Source organism: Melanostigma gelatinosum (genome assembly GCF_949748355.1).
Source record: "Melanostigma gelatinosum genome assembly, chromosome: 14".
Lineage (NCBI taxonomy): Eukaryota > Metazoa > Chordata > Actinopteri > Perciformes > Zoarcidae > Melanostigma > Melanostigma gelatinosum.
In genome coordinates, this window is record NC_136647.1 from 540,786 (window position 1) to 558,979 (window position 18,194).

The following is an 18,194-nucleotide window of genomic DNA, read 5'->3' on the forward strand; positions in this document are numbered from 1 at the left end:
ACCCAGGTACCCGCCGCGTCAGCGCTATCCGTCTTTAATCTCTTTATTTTACATTTTAACAATAAATAGTTTTATAATTATCAATAAATGTATGTCAATATATACACATGTACAAACAAATAATATGAAAAAGAGGGAGGGGAGAAATGTTTATATAAATAACAAAAAAATATGAATAATTAAACAAATACATTTACAAATGTTTGTAATAGAATAAAATGTAATTACTGTTTGTCACAGAACAAACTGCTGCAAAGTGTTTGTGTTCACAGGAAGAGCATCAAGAAGCTGGTGCTGAAGAACCTGAACAGCAGTCAGTACAGCAGCCCGCTGAGCAGAGACACGGACGACCTGGCCTCACCGCCAGAGTACCCGCACAACGGACACAGGTACGCAGTTCTCTGGTTAACTCACAAAACTAACTTTAACCAAACTGTTAACGAGGTTAGCGGATCTGAAGATGGACAGAATGGACCATCAGGTGTCTTTTATTTTGAAAATACCTCCCTTCTGCTTATTTGACTCTGTTCTCTTATCTGTTCACTCAAATTTCCTTGTGAATTTTATGGCTTTATGCCTCAGACGTTTATCCGTCGTAACCCGACAACCAGGTTGTATATGAACTATAACTTATATAAGTAGGATATTAGAGTTATATAACTCAGTATATGAACTATAACTTATATAAGTAGGATATTAGAGTTATATAACTCAGTATATGAACTATAACTTGTATAAGTATGATATTAGAGTTATATAACTCAGCATATGAACTATAACTTGTATAAGTAGGATATTAGAGTTATATAACTCAGCATATGAACTGTAACTTGTATAAGTAGGATATTAGAGTTATATAACTCAGCATATGAACTATAACTTGTATAAGTATGATATTAGAGTTATATAACTCAGCATATGAACTATAACTTGTATAAGTAGGATATTAGAGTTATATAACTCAGTATATGAACTATAACTTATATAAGTATGATATTAGAGTTATATAACTCAGTATATGAACTATAACTTGTATAAGTAGGATATTAGAGTTATATAACTCAGTATATGAACTATAACTTATATAAGTATGATATTAGAGTTATATAACTCAGTATATGAACTATAACTTATATAAGTATGATATTAGAGTTATATAACTCAGTATATGAACTATAACTTGTATAAGTATGATATTAGAGTTATATAACTCAGTATATGAACTATAACTTGTATAAGTATGATATTAGAGTTATATAACTCAGTATATGAACTATAACTTATATAAGTATGATATTAGAGTTATATAACTCAGCATATGAACTATAACTTGTATAAGTATGATATCAGAGTTATATAACTCAGCATATGAACTATAACTTATATAAGTATGATATTAGAGTTATATAACTCAGTATATGAACTATAACTTGTGTAAGTATGATATTAGAGTTATATAACTCAGCATATGAACTATAACTTATATAAGTATGATATTAGAGTTATATAACTCAGTATATGAACTATAACTTGTGTAAGTATGATATTAGAGTTATATAACTCAGTGTATGAACTATAACTTATATAAGTATGATATTAGAGTTATATAACTCAGCATATGAACTATAACTGATATAAGTAGGATATTAGAGTTATATAACTCAGTATATGAACTATAACTTATATAAGTAGGATATTAGAGTTATATAACTCAGTATATGAACTATAACTTGTATAAGTATGATATCAGAGTTATATAACTCAGCATATGAACTATAACTTATATAAGTATGATATTAGAGTTATATAACTCAGTATATGAACTATAACTTGTGTAAGTATGATATTAGAGTTATATAACTCAGCATATGAACTATAACTTATATAAGTATGATATTAGAGTTATATAACTCAGTATATGAACTATAACTTGTGTAAGTATGATATTAGAGTTATATAACTCAGCATATGAACTATAACTTGTATAAGTATGATATTAGAGTTATATAACTCAGTATATGAACTATAACTTGTATAAGTATGATATTAGAGTTATATAACTCAGTATATGAACTATAACTTGTATAAGTATGATATTAGAGTTATATAACTCAGCATATGAACTATAACTTGTATAAGTATGATATTAGAGTTATATAACTCAGTATATGAACTATAACTTATATAAGTAGGATATTAGAGTTATATAACTCAGCATATGAACTATAACTTGTATAAGTATGATATTAGAGTTATATAACTCAGTATATGAACTATAACTTGTATAAGTATGATATTAGAGTTATATAACTCAGTATATGAACTATAACTTGTATAAGTATGATATTAGAGTTATATAACTCAGCATATGAACTATAACTTGTATAAGTAGGATATTAGAGTTATATAACTCAGTATATGAACTATAACTTATATAAGTAGGATATTAGAGTTATATAACTCAGCATATGAACTATAACTTGTATAAGTAGGATATTAGAGTTATATAACTCAGTATATGAACTATAACTTGTATAAGTATGATATTAGAGTTATATAACTCAGTATATGAACTATAACTTGTATAAGTATGATATTAGAGTTATATAACTCAGCATATGAACTATAACTTGTATAAGTATGATATTAGAGTTATATAACTCAGCATATGAACTATAACTTATATAAGTATGATATTAGAGTTATATAACTCAGTATATGAACTATAACTTGTATAAGTATGATATCAGAGTTATATAACTCAGCATATGAACTATAACTTATATAAGTATGATATTAGAGTTATATAACTCAGCATATGAACTATAACTTGTATAAGTATGATATTAGAGTTATATAACTCAGTATATGAACTATAACTTGTATAAGTATGATATTAGAGTTATATAACTCAGTATATGAACTGTAACTTATATAAGTATGATATTAGAGTTATATAACTCAGTATATGAACTGTAACTTGTATAAGTAGGATATTAGAGTTATATAACTCAGTATATGAACTATAACTTGTATAAGTATGATATTAGAGTTATATAACTCAGTATATGAACTGTAACTTATATAAGTATGATATTAGAGTTATATAACTCAGTATATGAACTATAACTTGTATAAGTAGGATATTAGAGTTATATAACTCAGTATATGAACTGTAACTTATATAAGTATGATATTAGAGTTATATAACTCAGCATATGAACTATAACTTGTATAAGTAGGATATTAGAGTTATATAACTCAGTATGGAGTGGTCTCACCGACGTCACGATCTCCTTAGTTACGAGGTCGGTCGGCCATGTTGGAGTACATACAGAACCTACATGGCGGCGCGTAAACAAGGAAGTGCGGCGAAAATACAATACTTTGAATCACTGGATAGTGCATCAAAGGTTCGCTACCTGGCCAAATTGAAGGTTATTGGTAACTTGGATCCCTATACGATGAGTGCAGATCGTTTCAGTGCCGATCCTACTTATCTTCCATCGGTAAACTACGCCAACATCTACACGTATCTCGTGAACACCCCCAGTCCTTACACAAAAGACGAGTTGGAGTGCTACAAAGGACTCAACGCTTATAATCAGTTTGTCAGTGGATGGGTCCGAGACGTCAAAGCAACGGTCGTCGGGAATTCTCATCTCGTCATTGGAAGGGTAAATATATACAGATCTGGTCAAATATTTAGCAATATTCAATGTTTACTCAGTGCAAACAGACACGTGTGTTTGTTTACATTGTACATGCATGTCATTGTGTGCGTGTGTGTAGGAATTCACTTTCAACTAACTCCTAACTTCACCCCCCCCCCCACACACATATATATATATATATATATATATACATACATATATATATGATCCGACGTTAAACTCATATCAAGCAATGCTGAGGCTGCATCGCTGTGTTTCGCCTGTTGTACACGCTCCACACGTCTCTGGCACCGACTGCTGTCACGGGCCGATGAAGCTTCGGTAACCTTCTCATGTAAAAGTTTAATTTATATTTCCTTTATTAAATACTGTTAACAAACGAATTAGTAAATAAAATCACTGACCACTTATAAAGTGATCCGCACATACTCTAGTGTACGCCAAATTCCATTCCTTTATATCTCGAGAGATGCGTGACAGCCATTTCTCGCGGCGTCGCTTGGATAGCTCCTTCGTGTCATTTCCTTGATGTGTAATGACCGCTGGCAAACGAAAGAATGATTTCTTGTCTCTATCAGCTCTGCTGCCACAACCAAAGACAGCACAAAAGTTCACCACCGATAGGTTATGCGACTCAGCCGTGCATGCCAGTGGCTTTGTGTGTACTCCAACATGGCCGACAGCTAACACTGTGACGTCACACGAGACCACTCCATATGAACTATAACTTGTGTAAGTAGGATATTAGAGTTATATAACTCAGTATATGAACTATAACTTGTGTAAGCAGGATATTAGAGTTATATAACTCAGTATATGAACTATAACTTGTGTAAGCAGGATATTAGAGTTATATAACTCAGTATATGAACTATAACTTGTATAAGTATGATATTAGAGTTATATAACTCAGTATAACTTGTATAAGTAGGATATTAGAGTTATATAACTCAGTATATGAACTATAACTTGTATAAGTATGATATTAGAGTTATATAACTCAGCATATGAACTATAACTTGTATAAGTATGATATTAGAGTTATATAACTCAGCATATGAACTATAACTTGTATAAGTATGATATTAGAGTTATATAACTCAGTATAACTTGTATAAGTATGATATTAGAGTTATATAACTCAGTATAACTTGTATAAGTATGATATTAGAGTTATATAACTCAGTATAACTTGTGATGTGTGGACGTGGAGGAGACAGTGATGCGCTGCACTCTCCTCATGAGCCGGCTGCTGTTGGCAGGTTTAACCCCGTTGTGAGGTCAGATGTCTCTTTGTTTTGACCAACTTCCTAACAATCACGCTGACCCGGGACCTTTGCTGACCTCACCAGAAAACAACTCAGCACCATCTAGTGGACTGAAAAAGTATTTTTTTGTTTTCTTTGTTTTTTAAATAGTTTATATCATAAAAGATCGATACTTGGCGTCCGTGTATCGATACAATATCACCACGCAAAATATGGCGATACTCTGCTGTATTGATCTTTTCCCATCCCGACTAAATGGGTAAAATGATGAAGTGAGGACATTTGAGACGGATGTGGACGTAAACTGACCCGTGACTGAACTGTTTGTTCATCAGTTCTGTGATTTTGATCCTGTGCATGTTGGTCTCACGCTAACAGTGCAGTCTTCTGTCTGCAGTCACATGGAGGAGGAGATGGCGGGCGCTAGCAGCCGGACGGACGACGACCCGGAGGTCTCCCAGTTCTACGTCAACCCCATCGCCAAACCCATCCCGCAGGGCCGCGTCCAGACCAGCCTGCAGGACACCATCAGAGACCTCAACGTGCACAAACCGGCCAGGAACGGCGGACTGGAGGTCAGCGGGCGAGATATTCAAATATGAGTTCTCATCGTCCTCGAAACTAGACTGGGAGTGTGTCCACGGTCAGTCTCCAACTGTTGTTGTGCTTCGCCCTCAGCTGAGCAGCGAGGACGTGTCTCTGGGGGACGAGTCTCTGCAGGAGGACCGAGAGGAGGAGCAGCAGGAGGTCCAGCAGTCTCCTCACCCGGCAGGTCGGATACACGTCGATAAAGCACAAGATTTAATCAGTGTCCGGCCAATCTGCTGCCACAAATGAGCCGTTCAGTCGTTATTATGAAAGTGTCCGTCTGACACACCTTGTTTAAGCAAGAAGCGCTCGGTACGGAGACGCGTTTCCTCTCGGCGGACACACCTTCTGATTGGAAAGGATGAAATGAAGACGCTAAGAATGAACTCATCTCTCTGTTTGCTTCAGGCATCGTTCTGAACCGTGGCGGTTACTACACCATCCCCTCCATGGACGACCTCGCCGAGATGGCGGATGAAAGCGGAGATTGTTTGGTGGACAACTTCACCGTCGGCAGGAAAGGTAACGTCCGCTCACGACATGGAGGTTCAGTGAAACCTTCTCAACATGTGAGAGGTTAAAGCGCGAGTGTTTCACCGATTGGCCCTCACAGGCTACGGCTCCATCTTCTTCCCCGGCGAGGTGAACGTGACGGCGCTGAACCTCGACGAGATCGTGCACTTCAGACGCAAAGAGGTCATCGTGTACCCGGACGACAAAAACAAGCCTCTGGAGGGGGAGGGGCTAAACAGGTGAGGGCGGTGGTTTTGTCTGAAGATGTTATGTCGTCTATTCGCTTCCTGTCCTGATCCGGTTCCTTGTTTCCACTCCGTGTGGTCGCAGGCGAGCCGAGGTGACTCTGGACGGCGTTTGGCCAAACGACAAGACGGCCTGCACTCAGATCCGGAGCCCCGAGCGTCTCGCCGAGATGAACTACGAGGGCCGGCTGGAGAAAGCGTCGCGGAAACAGGGAGCTCGCTTCCTGGAGTACAGAGCTGAGACCGGGTCCTGGGTGTTCGAGGTCAGTGTTCACCTGCACCAGGAGCTCAAGCTGCGAGTTCTACTGATGTTCTGCTTTTAAGATTGTTTCTGTTCAGCAGTTACAGGTCGAGTTGTTGATTCAAACATGGCTGAGAGTTACCTCGAGCGCCGTGCTGTTCAGGTGTAACTGCTCTCTCTCTCTCTCTCTCTCTCTCTCTCTCTCTCTCGCTCGCTCGCTCGCTCTCTCTCTCTGGTGTAACTGACTCCTCTCTCTCTCTCTCTCGCTCTCTCTCTCTCTCCTCTCTCTCTCTCTCTCTCTCCTCTCTCTCTCTCTCTGGTGTAACTGACTCCTCTCTCTCTCTCTCTCTCTCTCTCTCTCTCTCTCTCTCTCTCTCTCTCTCTCTCTGGTGTAACTGACTCCTCTCTCTCTCCTCTCTCCTCTCTCTCTCTCTCTCGCTCTCTCTCTCGCTCTCTCTCGCTCTCTCTCGCTCTCGCTCTCCTCTCTGTCTCTCTCTCTCTGGTGTAACTGACTCCTCTCTCTCGCTCTCTCTCTCTGTCTCTCTCTCGCTCTCTCTCTCTCCTCTCTCTGTCTCTCTCTCTCTGGTGTAACTGACTCCTCTCTCTCTCTCTCTCTCTCTCTCTCTCTCTCTCTCTCTCTCTCTCTCGCTCTCTGGTGTAACTGACTCCTCTCTCTCTCTCTCTCTCTGTCTCTCTCTCTCTGGTGTAACTGACTCCTCTCTCTCTCTCTCTCTCTCTCTCTCTCTCGCTCTCTCTCTCTCGCTCTCTGGTGTAACTGACTCCTCTCGCTCTCGCTCTGTCTCTCTCTCTCTCACACTCACTCAGGTGGCCCATTTCTCTAAATATGGCCTCCAGGACTCTGACGAGGAGGAGGACGTCCCACTCAAAGCCGACCCCAAGAAGCTGAAGACGATGATGTCACTTCCTCCCAGCAGGCCCCCCTCCCAGCAGCAGGTGGCGCCACAGGCTCAGGTAGAGCAGCCTGCGCCCATCCACACTCATCTTCATCCTCCTCGTCCTCACTGACACACCTGAGATTATGTTCATGAAGAGCATGAAAGGAAACGTAACGACACCTTTTAGGAGCAACCGAATTCAGACGCCGGCTAAATTTGTGACTTTATTCCTGAACAACTATTCTGAGATCATCTGTGGATATCACCTCTCTGTAGTTTTTATATTCATTTATACAACGGCCTGAATACGCCGTTGTATAAATGTATATAGGGTTAGGGTTAAAGCTACCGTTCTTCATTTTATAGTGCTGGAAACGTTTACATCAACTTTGATCTGTTGATTATTGTTATTGTTATTATGCTGCTTCAGTTTGAACTCCAGTACACACTTAACCTGTCTCACACACCGATGTATAAATAGTACTTAAACCTTAACTCAAAGTATTTTCTCTACTCGGGAAACCTTCTGATCAGACGTGAATGTTTTACGGTTTTAGTTCTTCAGGGCTTCTACAGATGATCTGCTGTTTTATTATTCTATAACTATTATGAGTTTCTGCTCTTAAAGTTTGTCATGTTAAGCATCTGCTTCAGAGCATAAATACTTCAGCAGGTAAACGTTTCAGCTGCTTCCAGATGTGACATGAATTGTATTCATTTATATTTTATGCATTTAATGAAAAAACTCGAATAAAGTTTATGAAGACTTTTAATCTTTGGTCTGTAAAGTTTGTGGTAATATTTTAATCTGCAGAGATTAAACGTTTCTTGTCAGTTTATTAAATATGAGATATTTATTTTGATAGAGATCAGTGGATCGTTTATCAGCAATCAGCCAACATCAGTCAATAATAACTTATAATAACTTAACGAGCACAAAGAAATGTTTTCTGTTCATTCTGTAAACATGAAACCTACGATAAACACTAACAATTCATTTATCTGTTACAATACGAAGGAAACCTAAAGGTGCTTCACGGACCAGTTAAACTATTCAAATACAAAGACAACCAGGAAGTTAGAGGAGAACTAAATATAACCAAGTTTAAAATGCATACAATTTCAACGTAAACACCTAAACTGTGTGTGTGTAGTCTGCTGTTGCCGTGGAGATCACAGGAGGCGTGGCCGAGCTGGACAGCGACATGGCCGACATCACCCAGAGCTTCCCGACAGAGAGCATGCTGGGAGGAGAGGACGACGACCTGCCGGCGTTGGAGACGGACTGGGCGAGCGGGAAGCTCGGGGGTCCGTTCCCCGCGGAGCACGACGGCGTTTCTGCGTCTGGCCACATGGCGTCCTCTCTGGGGATCAACCCTCACACCCTCCAGGTAGAGCCACGGGCCTCAAACAGGAAGTACGGTCGGCCTGAATGAAGCCACATTGAACCTTCACGTGTTCTCGTCTGCAGATCATGAAGGCGTCTCTGTTCGCTGAGGATGAGGAGGAGAGCGACATGTTTCAGGACCAGAGAGCGATGAAGGTCGACATCTCGTCTCCTCGACTCGTCGTACCGGGAACTCAGAGCCGACCCTCCGGTACCAGAACACTCGCCTGCGCCCACTTCCTGTTTTATTTTGGTTTAGTGCCTTGAAGATATTATATGATGAAGATATTATACAGAGCAGCAGCAGCGTGGTGGTGGTGATGAAGATATTATACAGAGCAGCAGCGTGGTGATGAAGATATTATACAGAGCAGCAGCGTGGTGGTGGTGATGAAGATATTATACAGAGCAGCAGCGTGGTGATGAAGATATTATATAGAGCAGCAGCGTGGTGATGATGATGAAGATATTATATAGAGCAGCAGTGTGGTGATGAAGATATTATACAGAGCAGCAGCGTGGTGATGATGATGAAGATATTATATAGAGCAGCAGTGTGGTGATGAAGATATTATACAGAGCAGCAGTGTGGTGATGAAGATATTATACAGAGCAGCAGCGTGGTGGTGAAGATATTATATAGAGCAGCAGCGTGGTGGTGGTGATGAAGATATTATACAGAGCAGCAGTGTGGTGGTGGTGGTGATGAAGATATTATACAGAGCAGCAGTGTGGTGGTGGTGGTGATGAAGATATTATACAGAGCAGCAGTGTGGTGGTGGTGGTGATAAAGATATACAGAGCAGCAGCGTGGTGGTGGTGATGAAGATATTATACAGAGCAGCAGTGTGGTGGTGGTGGTGAAGATATTATACAGAGCAGCAGCGTGGTGGTGGTGATGAAGATATTATACAGAGCAGCAGTGTGGTGGTGGTGGTGATAAAGATATTATACAGAGCAGCAGCATGGTGATGATGATGAAGATATTATATAGAGCAGCAGTGTGGTGATGAAGATATTATACAGAGCATCAGTGTGGTGATGAAGATATTATACAGAGCAGCAGCGTGGTGGTGATGAAGATATTATACAGAGCAGCAGTGTGGTGGTGATGAAGATATTATACAGAGCAGCAGTGTGGTGGTGATGAAGATATTATACAGAGCAGCAGTGTGGTGGTGGTGGTGATAAAGATATTATACAGAGCAGCAGCGTGGTGATGAAGATATTATACAGAGCAGCAGCATGGTGGTGGTGATGAAGATATTATATAGAGCAGCAGCGTGGTGGTGATGATGAAGATATTATATAGAGCAGCAGTGTGATGATGAAGATATGATATAGAGCAGCAGTGTGGTGGTGGTGATATTATACAGAGCAGCAGTGTGATGATGAAGATATTATATAGAGCAGCAGTGTGGTGATGAAGATATTATACAGAGCAGCAGTGTGGTGGTGGTGGTGGTGATAAAGATATTATACAGAGCAGCAGCGTGGTGGTGGTGGTGATAAAGATATTATACAGAGCAGCAGTGTGGTGATGAAGATATACAGAGCAGCAGCGTGGTGGTGGTGATAAAGATATTATACAGAGCAGCAGCGTGGTGGTGGTGATGAAGATATTATATAGAGCAGCAGCGTGGTGGTGATGATGAAGATATTATATAGAGCAGCAGTGTGGTGGTGGTGATATTATACAGAGCAGCAGTGTGATGATGAAGATATTATATAGAGCAGCAGTGTGGTGATGAATATATTATACAGAGCAGCAGTGTGGTGATGAAGATATTATATAGAGCAGCAGCGTGGTGGTGGTGGTGATGAAGATATTATACAGAGCAGCAGCGTGGTGGTGATGATATTATACAGAGCAGCAGTGTGATGATGATGATATTATATAGAGCAGCAGCGTGGTGGTGGTGATGAAGATATTATACAGAGCAGCGTGGTGGTGGTGGTGGTGATAAAGATATTATACAGAGCAGCAGCGTGGTGGTGGTGGTGATGAAGATATTATACAGAGCAGCAGCGTGGTGGTGGTGGTGATGAAGATATTACACAGAGCAGCAGTGTGGTGGTGATGAAGATATTATACAGAGCAGCAGCGTGGTGGTGGTGGTGATGAAGATATTACACAGAGCAGCAGCGTGGTGGTGGTGATGAAGATATTATACAGAGCAGCAGCGTGGTGGTGGTGGTGATGAAGATATTATACAGAGCAGCAGCGTGGTGGTGGTGATGAAGATATTATACAGAGCAGCGTGGTGGTGGTGGTGGTGATGAAGATATTATACAGAGCAGCAGCGTGGTGGTGGTGATGAAGATATTATACAGAGCAGCAGCGTGGTGGTGGTGGTGATGAAGATATTATACAGAGCAGCAGCGTGGTGGTGGTGATGAAGATATTATCCAGAGCAGCAGCGTGGTGGTGGTGATGAAGATATTATACAGAGCAGCAGCGTGGTGGTGGTGGTGATGAAGATATTATACAGAGCAGCAGCGTGGTGGTGGTGGTGATGAAGATATTACACAGAGCAGCAGCGTGGTGGTGGTGATGAAGATATTATCCAGAGCAGCAGCGTGGTGGTGGTGATGAAGATATTATACAGAGCAGCAGCGTGGTGGTGGTGGTGATGAAGATATTATCCAGAGCAGCAGCGTGGTGGTGGTGATGAAGATATTATACAGAGCAGCAGCGTGGTGGTGGTGGTGATGAAGATATTATCCAGAGCAGCAGCGTGGTGGTGGTGGTGATGAAGATATTATCCAGAGCAGCAGCGTGGTGGTGGTGATGAAGATATTATACAGAGCAGCAGCGTGGTGGTGGTGGTGATGAAGATATTATCCAGAGCAGCAGCGTGGTGGTGGTGATGAAGATATTATACAGAGCAGCAGCGTGGTGGTGGTGGTGATGAAGATATTATCCAGAGCAGCAGCGTGGTGGTGGTGGTGATGAAGATATTATCCAGAGCAGCAGCGTGGTGGTGGTGATGAAGATATTATCCAGAGCAGCAGCGTGGTGGTGGTGGTGATGAAGATATTATACAGAGCAGCAGCGTGGTGGTGGTGGTGATGAAGATATTATCCAGAGCAGCAGCGTGGTGGTGGTGATGAAGATATTATATAGAGCAGCAGCGTGGTGGTGGTGGTGATGATGAAGATATTATATAGAGCAGCAGCGTGGTGGTGGTGGTGGTGATGAAGATATTATATAGAGCAGCAGCGTGGTGGTGATGATGATCTCTCCCTCCACAGTGGGGGGTCTCCTTCAGGCTCGGTTCACCGCCGGCCTCTTCTCTCAGATGTCTGACTCTCCTCCTCTGACTCGGGGGTCTCCGGCAGCTAAAGAGCCCCCCCGCTCGTCTCACTGGGCCGGGCCGGGACCCTCGTCCTTCCTGCTGCCCCCCCGAACCCCGGAGCCTTCGGTCAGGACGGTCGGCGTCCGGCGGCTGGGCGGCCCCGTGGCCCTCAAGGAGTCGGTCACTCGGGGGAAGGTTTGTTGTTGTTTATTGATCTCAGGTAAACAAAGATATAACCGATAGTCATGACATCATCAGGAGAGTATTCACTGTTTCTAACCAGTCACACGTCGGCCGGGTCACTACTTCTGTAAGAACACAAATAAACATTTAGTCGTGATTGAACTGCAATAAACCGACCAAAATGATGCGGATTTGTAAAAAGTCTGAATTCATGTTCTGTTAAGAAGACGAGCAAATCACTTTTAAAATACTTGTTTTCTGAATGGAGTTCGGATTGATCGGTGCTATGCTAAGCTAACACTGTAGCATCTCCATCAACACTCAACATGACGCCATACATGGTAAATACTGCAGCGTCTGGTTGTTACACATGTACACACACAGTCTCTGGTCTAACACGAGGTGTCGTAGAGCTCGGAGTGAACGATGTCATGATGTGTTTAAGGACAGTCTGTAATACACGGTGTCGTTTTGGAGATTGTTTGAAGTAAACATGGTTTTCCGTCCCGTCGGTGGGGTTCAAACGACGCTAAAATACCCAGAAATGTCGGACAAAACACGACAAAATATGAAACCAAAGTATGACTCAAATATAGAATGTTTCCTTCATGAACTCGCTGGCTGCTCTTCTGTCGCTCCTCTGAAGTCTCCTCGCTCATGGTGTGTGTTGCTGCTGTAGGGGAGTCTGCTGATGGACGCCGGCTTGTTTGCGGGTCGCTCCTTCCGGGTGGGTTGGGGTCCCGGCTGGACGCTCGCTCACTGCGGCCACCGGCTGAGCTCGCCGCCGGCCGACCGGCTCGACCGCCGAGAACTCACCGAGACGGACTTCAGCTTCCTGCCCAAACCCGGCCGCAGCAAAGCGTGAGAAACGCTTTTACACAGAAATAAAGTAATGAACGCGGTAAACATAAAGATGCTGACCCGTGGTTGTCCTCAGGCTCACGGAGAGCCCCTATAAGGTGGTTCTGGAGCAGCTGGTGGGTCTGGAGCCTCCAGTGAAGACCAGCGAGGAGGATGACGATGCAGAGGACAGCCGGTCGGTGCTGCGGCGCCCCCTGGAGATCTGTCTGAAGCACAGCACCATCGACTCCACCGACGCCTCCGCCTGCCCGCTGGTCCGACCGCGGCCCGGCGTAGCGGCGCTGCACGAGTACGCCGAGTGGATCGCAGAGCTGAGCGAGCAGCAGGCAGACGCAGCGCGTAAGAGACTGTTCACACGTTAGAGCTTCTGCTGACAACACTTACTCACGTACTGTACAAGTACACGTCTGAGGTACTTCTACTTACACCTCCAGGGAAATATTGTCTCTTTACTGCATTACATTTATTCAATAACAAAAGTTACTTTCAGATTAATAATACAAAATATCATAGAATGAACTGTTTAACGAATAAATTTGATTTTATTATAGATTATATCAAATCATTCAAATGAGCTGCAACAATAAAGCATCAATGATATGTATTCTGTCTAATGAGTACTTTTACTTACGGTATATTTTGATGCTTATACTTCTGTACTTTTACACTGTAGTATTACTACTTCTACTGAAATACAATATCTTGAGTACCGCTTAGCTGAGCTTTAGCGTAGCTTTAGCGTAGCTTTAGCGTAGCGTCACAGGTATGTCTCTGATTCTTGAGTCTCCCCTCCAGCCCTCCTGGGTTACTGGTCTGAGGTCTGGACCCTGTGTGAGGCCCTGTGGGGTCGGCTGGGCCCCGCCGACCCGGAGACGCCCGACGAGTACGAGCAGCAGCTGGAGAGGAGGCGGACCTTCTCGGGCTGGCTGTCCCGCGGAGCCGCCCGCAGGGTGGAGGAGGAGGTGGCGCTGGCGGCCAAGGGTCGTCACACGGACGCCATCTTCAGCTACCTGACGGGGAACCGCGTCAGTGAGGCCTGTCGACTGGCTCAGAAGGAAGGTGAGGAGAGACAGACGGCCCTGTTAGCATCCCTTGCTAGCGTCCCTGCTAACCCTAACCCGTCTGTCCCCAGGAGACCACCGTCTGTCCCTGCTGCTGTCCCAGGCCGTGGGCTCTCAGTACTGCAGAGACCTGCTGGCCCTCCAGCTCGCCGACTGGAACCGCATGCAGACAGACTGCTACCTGCCTGAGGAACGGCTGCGCATCTTCACGCTGCTCTCCGGGAAACCCGTACGCACACGTTCCGTTTCAGTTCCTGTGTTGATGCTAAGATACCTTCATACGTATGTGGTTCACCGGCTCCTCAGCGATGTGACGGATCGGTTTGTTTTAGACTCGGAACGTTGTTTTTACTGTGAATGTGGTTAAAAGCTTTTCAAGGGAAACGTCATCTTCAGGTTTTATCTGAGCGCTCGAGGCCCCGATCACACAAACGCTCTAGAAACAGTTCAGTAGCGACCGCTCGTCAATGTCACACTTGTCCCACGCAGCCAATCAAATCGAGCAGGAGGCGGGCTTTACTGCTTTAACGCTGACTTCCTGTTTTGATGGCGGTAGACGCTTTAAGAACGGACAAAGGCAGACGAAAGGTTGATATTAGCGGTTTTAATTCCTGTGTATTTATAGATGTGTATATGTATGAATTTAAAAAAGAATGCATGTATGTATATTTAGCATCTACATGTAAGGTAAGAGTCGTCAGTGACACAAAAAGAAAAGAATACAACATGCGTTCATTTTCATTCCTGTCCGACCCTCCAGGTGTGGCAGTCCTCTGACTCTGTGGTGAACGTTTGCGCCGAGCTGGACTGGAAGCGCTGCGTAGCCGTTCACCTCTGGTTCATGTTGCCTCCTACGGCCTCCGTAGCCGACGCCCTCAAAGGATATGAAGACTCCTTCCAGGTGAGCTGCTGCTTCCTGTCTGTCTGTCTGTCTCTGTCTCTCTCATCTCATCTCTGGTTGCTTCTGTCCTGCAGGGCTCATGTGAGGGGGGGAAGTATGCCTGCCCCCCCCTTCCTCCGTACATGGAGGCGGAGCCGCCGGACGTGGAAGATGAGGAGGCGGAGCCTAAACGGCCGCTGCACGACCTCTGCTTCCACCTGCTCAAACTCTACAGTGACAGGTAAACCAGCTCACCTGTTGAGTTTAAATGATTCAGTGTGCTGTGGCACAGGCAGTACTCACAGAGTACTACACACTCTAGTACTACACACTCTAGTACTACACACTCTAGTACTACACACTCTAGTACTGCACACTCTAGTACTGCACACTCTAGTACTGCACACTCTAGTACTGCACACTCTAGTACTGCACACTCTAGTACTGCACACTAGTACTGCACACTCTAGTACTGCACACTCTAGTACTGCACACTCTAGTGTGAGAGTACTGCACACTCTAGCACTGCACACTAGCACTGCACACTCTAGTACTGCACACTCTAGTACTGCACACTCTAGTGTGAGAGTACTGCACACTCTAGTACTGCACACTAGCACTGCACACTCTAGTACTGCACACTCTAGTACTGCACACTCTAGTGTGAGAGTACTGCACACTAGTACTGCACACTAGCACTGCACACTCTAGTACTGCACACTCTAGTGTGAGAGTACTGCACACTCTAGTACTGCACACTAGCACTGCACACTCTAGTACTGCACACTCTAGTACTGCACACTAGTACTGCACACTCTAGTACTGCACACTCTAGTACTGCACACTCTAGTGTGAGAGTACTGCACACTCTAGTACTGCACACTAGCACTGCACACTCTAGTACTGCACACTCTAGTGTGAGAGTACTGCACACTCTAGTACTGCACACTAGTACTGCACACTCTAGTACTGCACACTCTAGTACTGCACACTCTAGTGTGAGAGTACTGCACACTCTAGTACTGCACACTAGCACTGCACACTCTAGTACTGCACACTCTAGTACTGCACACTAGTACTGCACACTCTAGTACTGCACACTCTAGTGTGAGAGTACTGCACACTCTAGCACTGCACACTAGCGCTGCACGCTCTAGCACTGCACGCTCTAGTGTGAGAGTACTGCACACTCTAGTACTGCACACTCTAGTACTGCACACTCTAGTACTGCACACTCTAGTACTGCACACTCTAGTACTGCACACTCTAGTGTGAGAGTAGTGCACACTCTAGTACTGCACACTAGTACTGCACACTCTAGTGTGAGAGTACTGCACACTCTAGTACTGCACACTAGCACTGCACACTAGCGCTGCACGCTCTAGCGCTGCACGCTCTAGTGTGAGAGTACTGCACACTCTAGTACTGCACACTCTAGTACTGCACACTCTAGTACTGCACACTCTAGTACTGCACACTCTAATGTGAGAGTACTGCACACTCTAGTACTGCACACTCTAGTGTGAGTACTGCACACTCTAGTACTGCACACTCTAGTGTGAGTACTGCACACTCTAGTACTGCACACTCTAGTGTGAGTACTGCACACTCTAGTACTGCACACTCTAGTACTGCACACTCTAGTACTGCACACTCTAGTACTGCACACTCTAGTACTGCACACTCTAGTGTGAGAGTACTGCACACTCTAGTGTGAGTACTGCACACTCTAGTACTGCACACTCTAGTACTGCACACTCTAGTACTGCACACTCTAGTACTGCACACTAGTACTGCACACTAGTACTGCACACTAGTACTGCACACTAGTACTGCACACTAGTACTGCACTCTAGTACTGCACACTAGTACTGCACACTAGTACTGCACACTAGTACTGCACACTAGTACTGCACACTAGTACTGCACACTAGTACTGCACACTAGTACTGCACACTAGTACTGCACACTAGTACTGCACACTCTAGTGTGAGAGTACTGCACACTAGTACTGCACACTAGTACTGCACACTAGTACTGCACACTCTAGTACTGCACACTCTAGTGTGAGAGTACTGCACACACTAGTACTGCACACTAGTGTGAGAGTACTGCACACTAGTGTGAGAGTACTGCACACTAGTACTGCACACTAGTACTGCATACTCTAGTGAGAGTACTACACACTCTACACAGGCAGCACTCTCCCTCTCTGTGTCTCTATCATACATATTCAGGTCTTCGATATTTGTAGAGGACTTTTCCCCTCTCCCCCCCCCCCCCCAGTCCCACCCTTTCAAAATAAAAGCCCCACAAATACAAGTTTCAATCCAAGAGTATGAATCTAAAATGCAGAAAGGAGAGTAGCGCTGTCTCACGTGACCCTGAATGACGCTTCCGGTAACATTGGTGTGTATATTGAGATTTCTTCGGGCAGTAGAAGCCACACTGTCAACATTTCTTTAGGAATTTTCTAGTTATTATTATGACCCATTGATTTGGCTGCAAAATATTTACTCGCATGTGGATTTTTAACACGGTGAATTGTCCTTTATTCGCTGAAAACTATCGATCATTTTCTCCTCCAGAGACGACTGACGTTTGTCTAAACGGAGCCGGTCTGTGCTGGTTTCACCGGTCCTCTCTGGACTCAGCAGACCTCTTTAAGTGTCTCTGTCTCTGTGTTTAGACGCTACAGCCTGCAGCAACTGCTGGACCCTCTGACCGTCACCTGGGAGCGTCTGGACTACCGTCTGAGCTGGCACCTGTGGGGCGTCCTGCAGGCGCTGCACTACAGCCACCTGAGCGCCTCGCGGCAGGGACTCCTCCACGCCAGCTACGCCGCCCAGCTGGAGAGCGCCGGGCTCTGGCACATGGCCGTCTTCATCCTGCTGCACATCCCCGACCACACGTAGGTCCAGCTTCATCTCCTGTCAAATAAAACGACTCAGACCAGGAGACAGCCGCCGGTTCTTCAAGTGTTAAAGCTGCATTCTCTCTAGCGTCCACCAGGGGGCGACTCCTCTGGTTGTATAGAGGTCTATGAGAAAATGACTCTCCTTCTCTCTTGATTTATTCCCTCAGTAAACATTGTAAGC

The 18,194-nt window shown here is 44.0% G+C and overlaps 1 protein-coding gene across 4 annotated transcripts in view; it reads left to right on the forward strand.

The window, feature by feature from the left end:
- nup98 (nucleoporin 98 and 96 precursor) overlaps window positions 1–18,194 on the forward strand; it is a gene marked incomplete at its 3' end in the record, with an annotated part of 31,707 nt that overhangs the window by 12,088 nt on the left and 1,425 nt on the right. For all 4 annotated transcript variants that reach the window (XM_079282836.1, XM_079282837.1, XM_079282838.1 and 1 more), the window contains exons 14-31: window positions 1–6; window positions 273–389; window positions 5,340–5,517; window positions 5,621–5,714; window positions 5,939–6,052; window positions 6,144–6,282; window positions 6,374–6,551; window positions 7,355–7,501; window positions 8,580–8,816; window positions 8,897–9,023; window positions 12,068–12,306; window positions 12,974–13,155; window positions 13,232–13,494; window positions 13,951–14,214; window positions 14,288–14,445; window positions 14,977–15,117; window positions 15,192–15,337; window positions 17,786–18,007. The exon at window positions 1–6 is cut by the window's left edge and continues 182 nt beyond it. In XM_079282836.1, coding sequence (XP_079138962.1) covers window positions 1–6; window positions 273–389; window positions 5,340–5,517; window positions 5,621–5,714; window positions 5,939–6,052; window positions 6,144–6,282; window positions 6,374–6,551; window positions 7,355–7,501; window positions 8,580–8,816; window positions 8,897–9,023; window positions 12,068–12,306; window positions 12,974–13,155; window positions 13,232–13,494; window positions 13,951–14,214; window positions 14,288–14,445; window positions 14,977–15,117; window positions 15,192–15,337; window positions 17,786–18,007 — 2,952 coding nt within the window. The remainder of the gene's footprint in view (window positions 7–272; window positions 390–5,339; window positions 5,518–5,620; window positions 5,715–5,938; window positions 6,053–6,143; window positions 6,283–6,373; window positions 6,552–7,354; window positions 7,502–8,579; window positions 8,817–8,896; window positions 9,024–12,067; window positions 12,307–12,973; window positions 13,156–13,231; window positions 13,495–13,950; window positions 14,215–14,287; window positions 14,446–14,976; window positions 15,118–15,191; window positions 15,338–17,785; window positions 18,008–18,194) is intronic.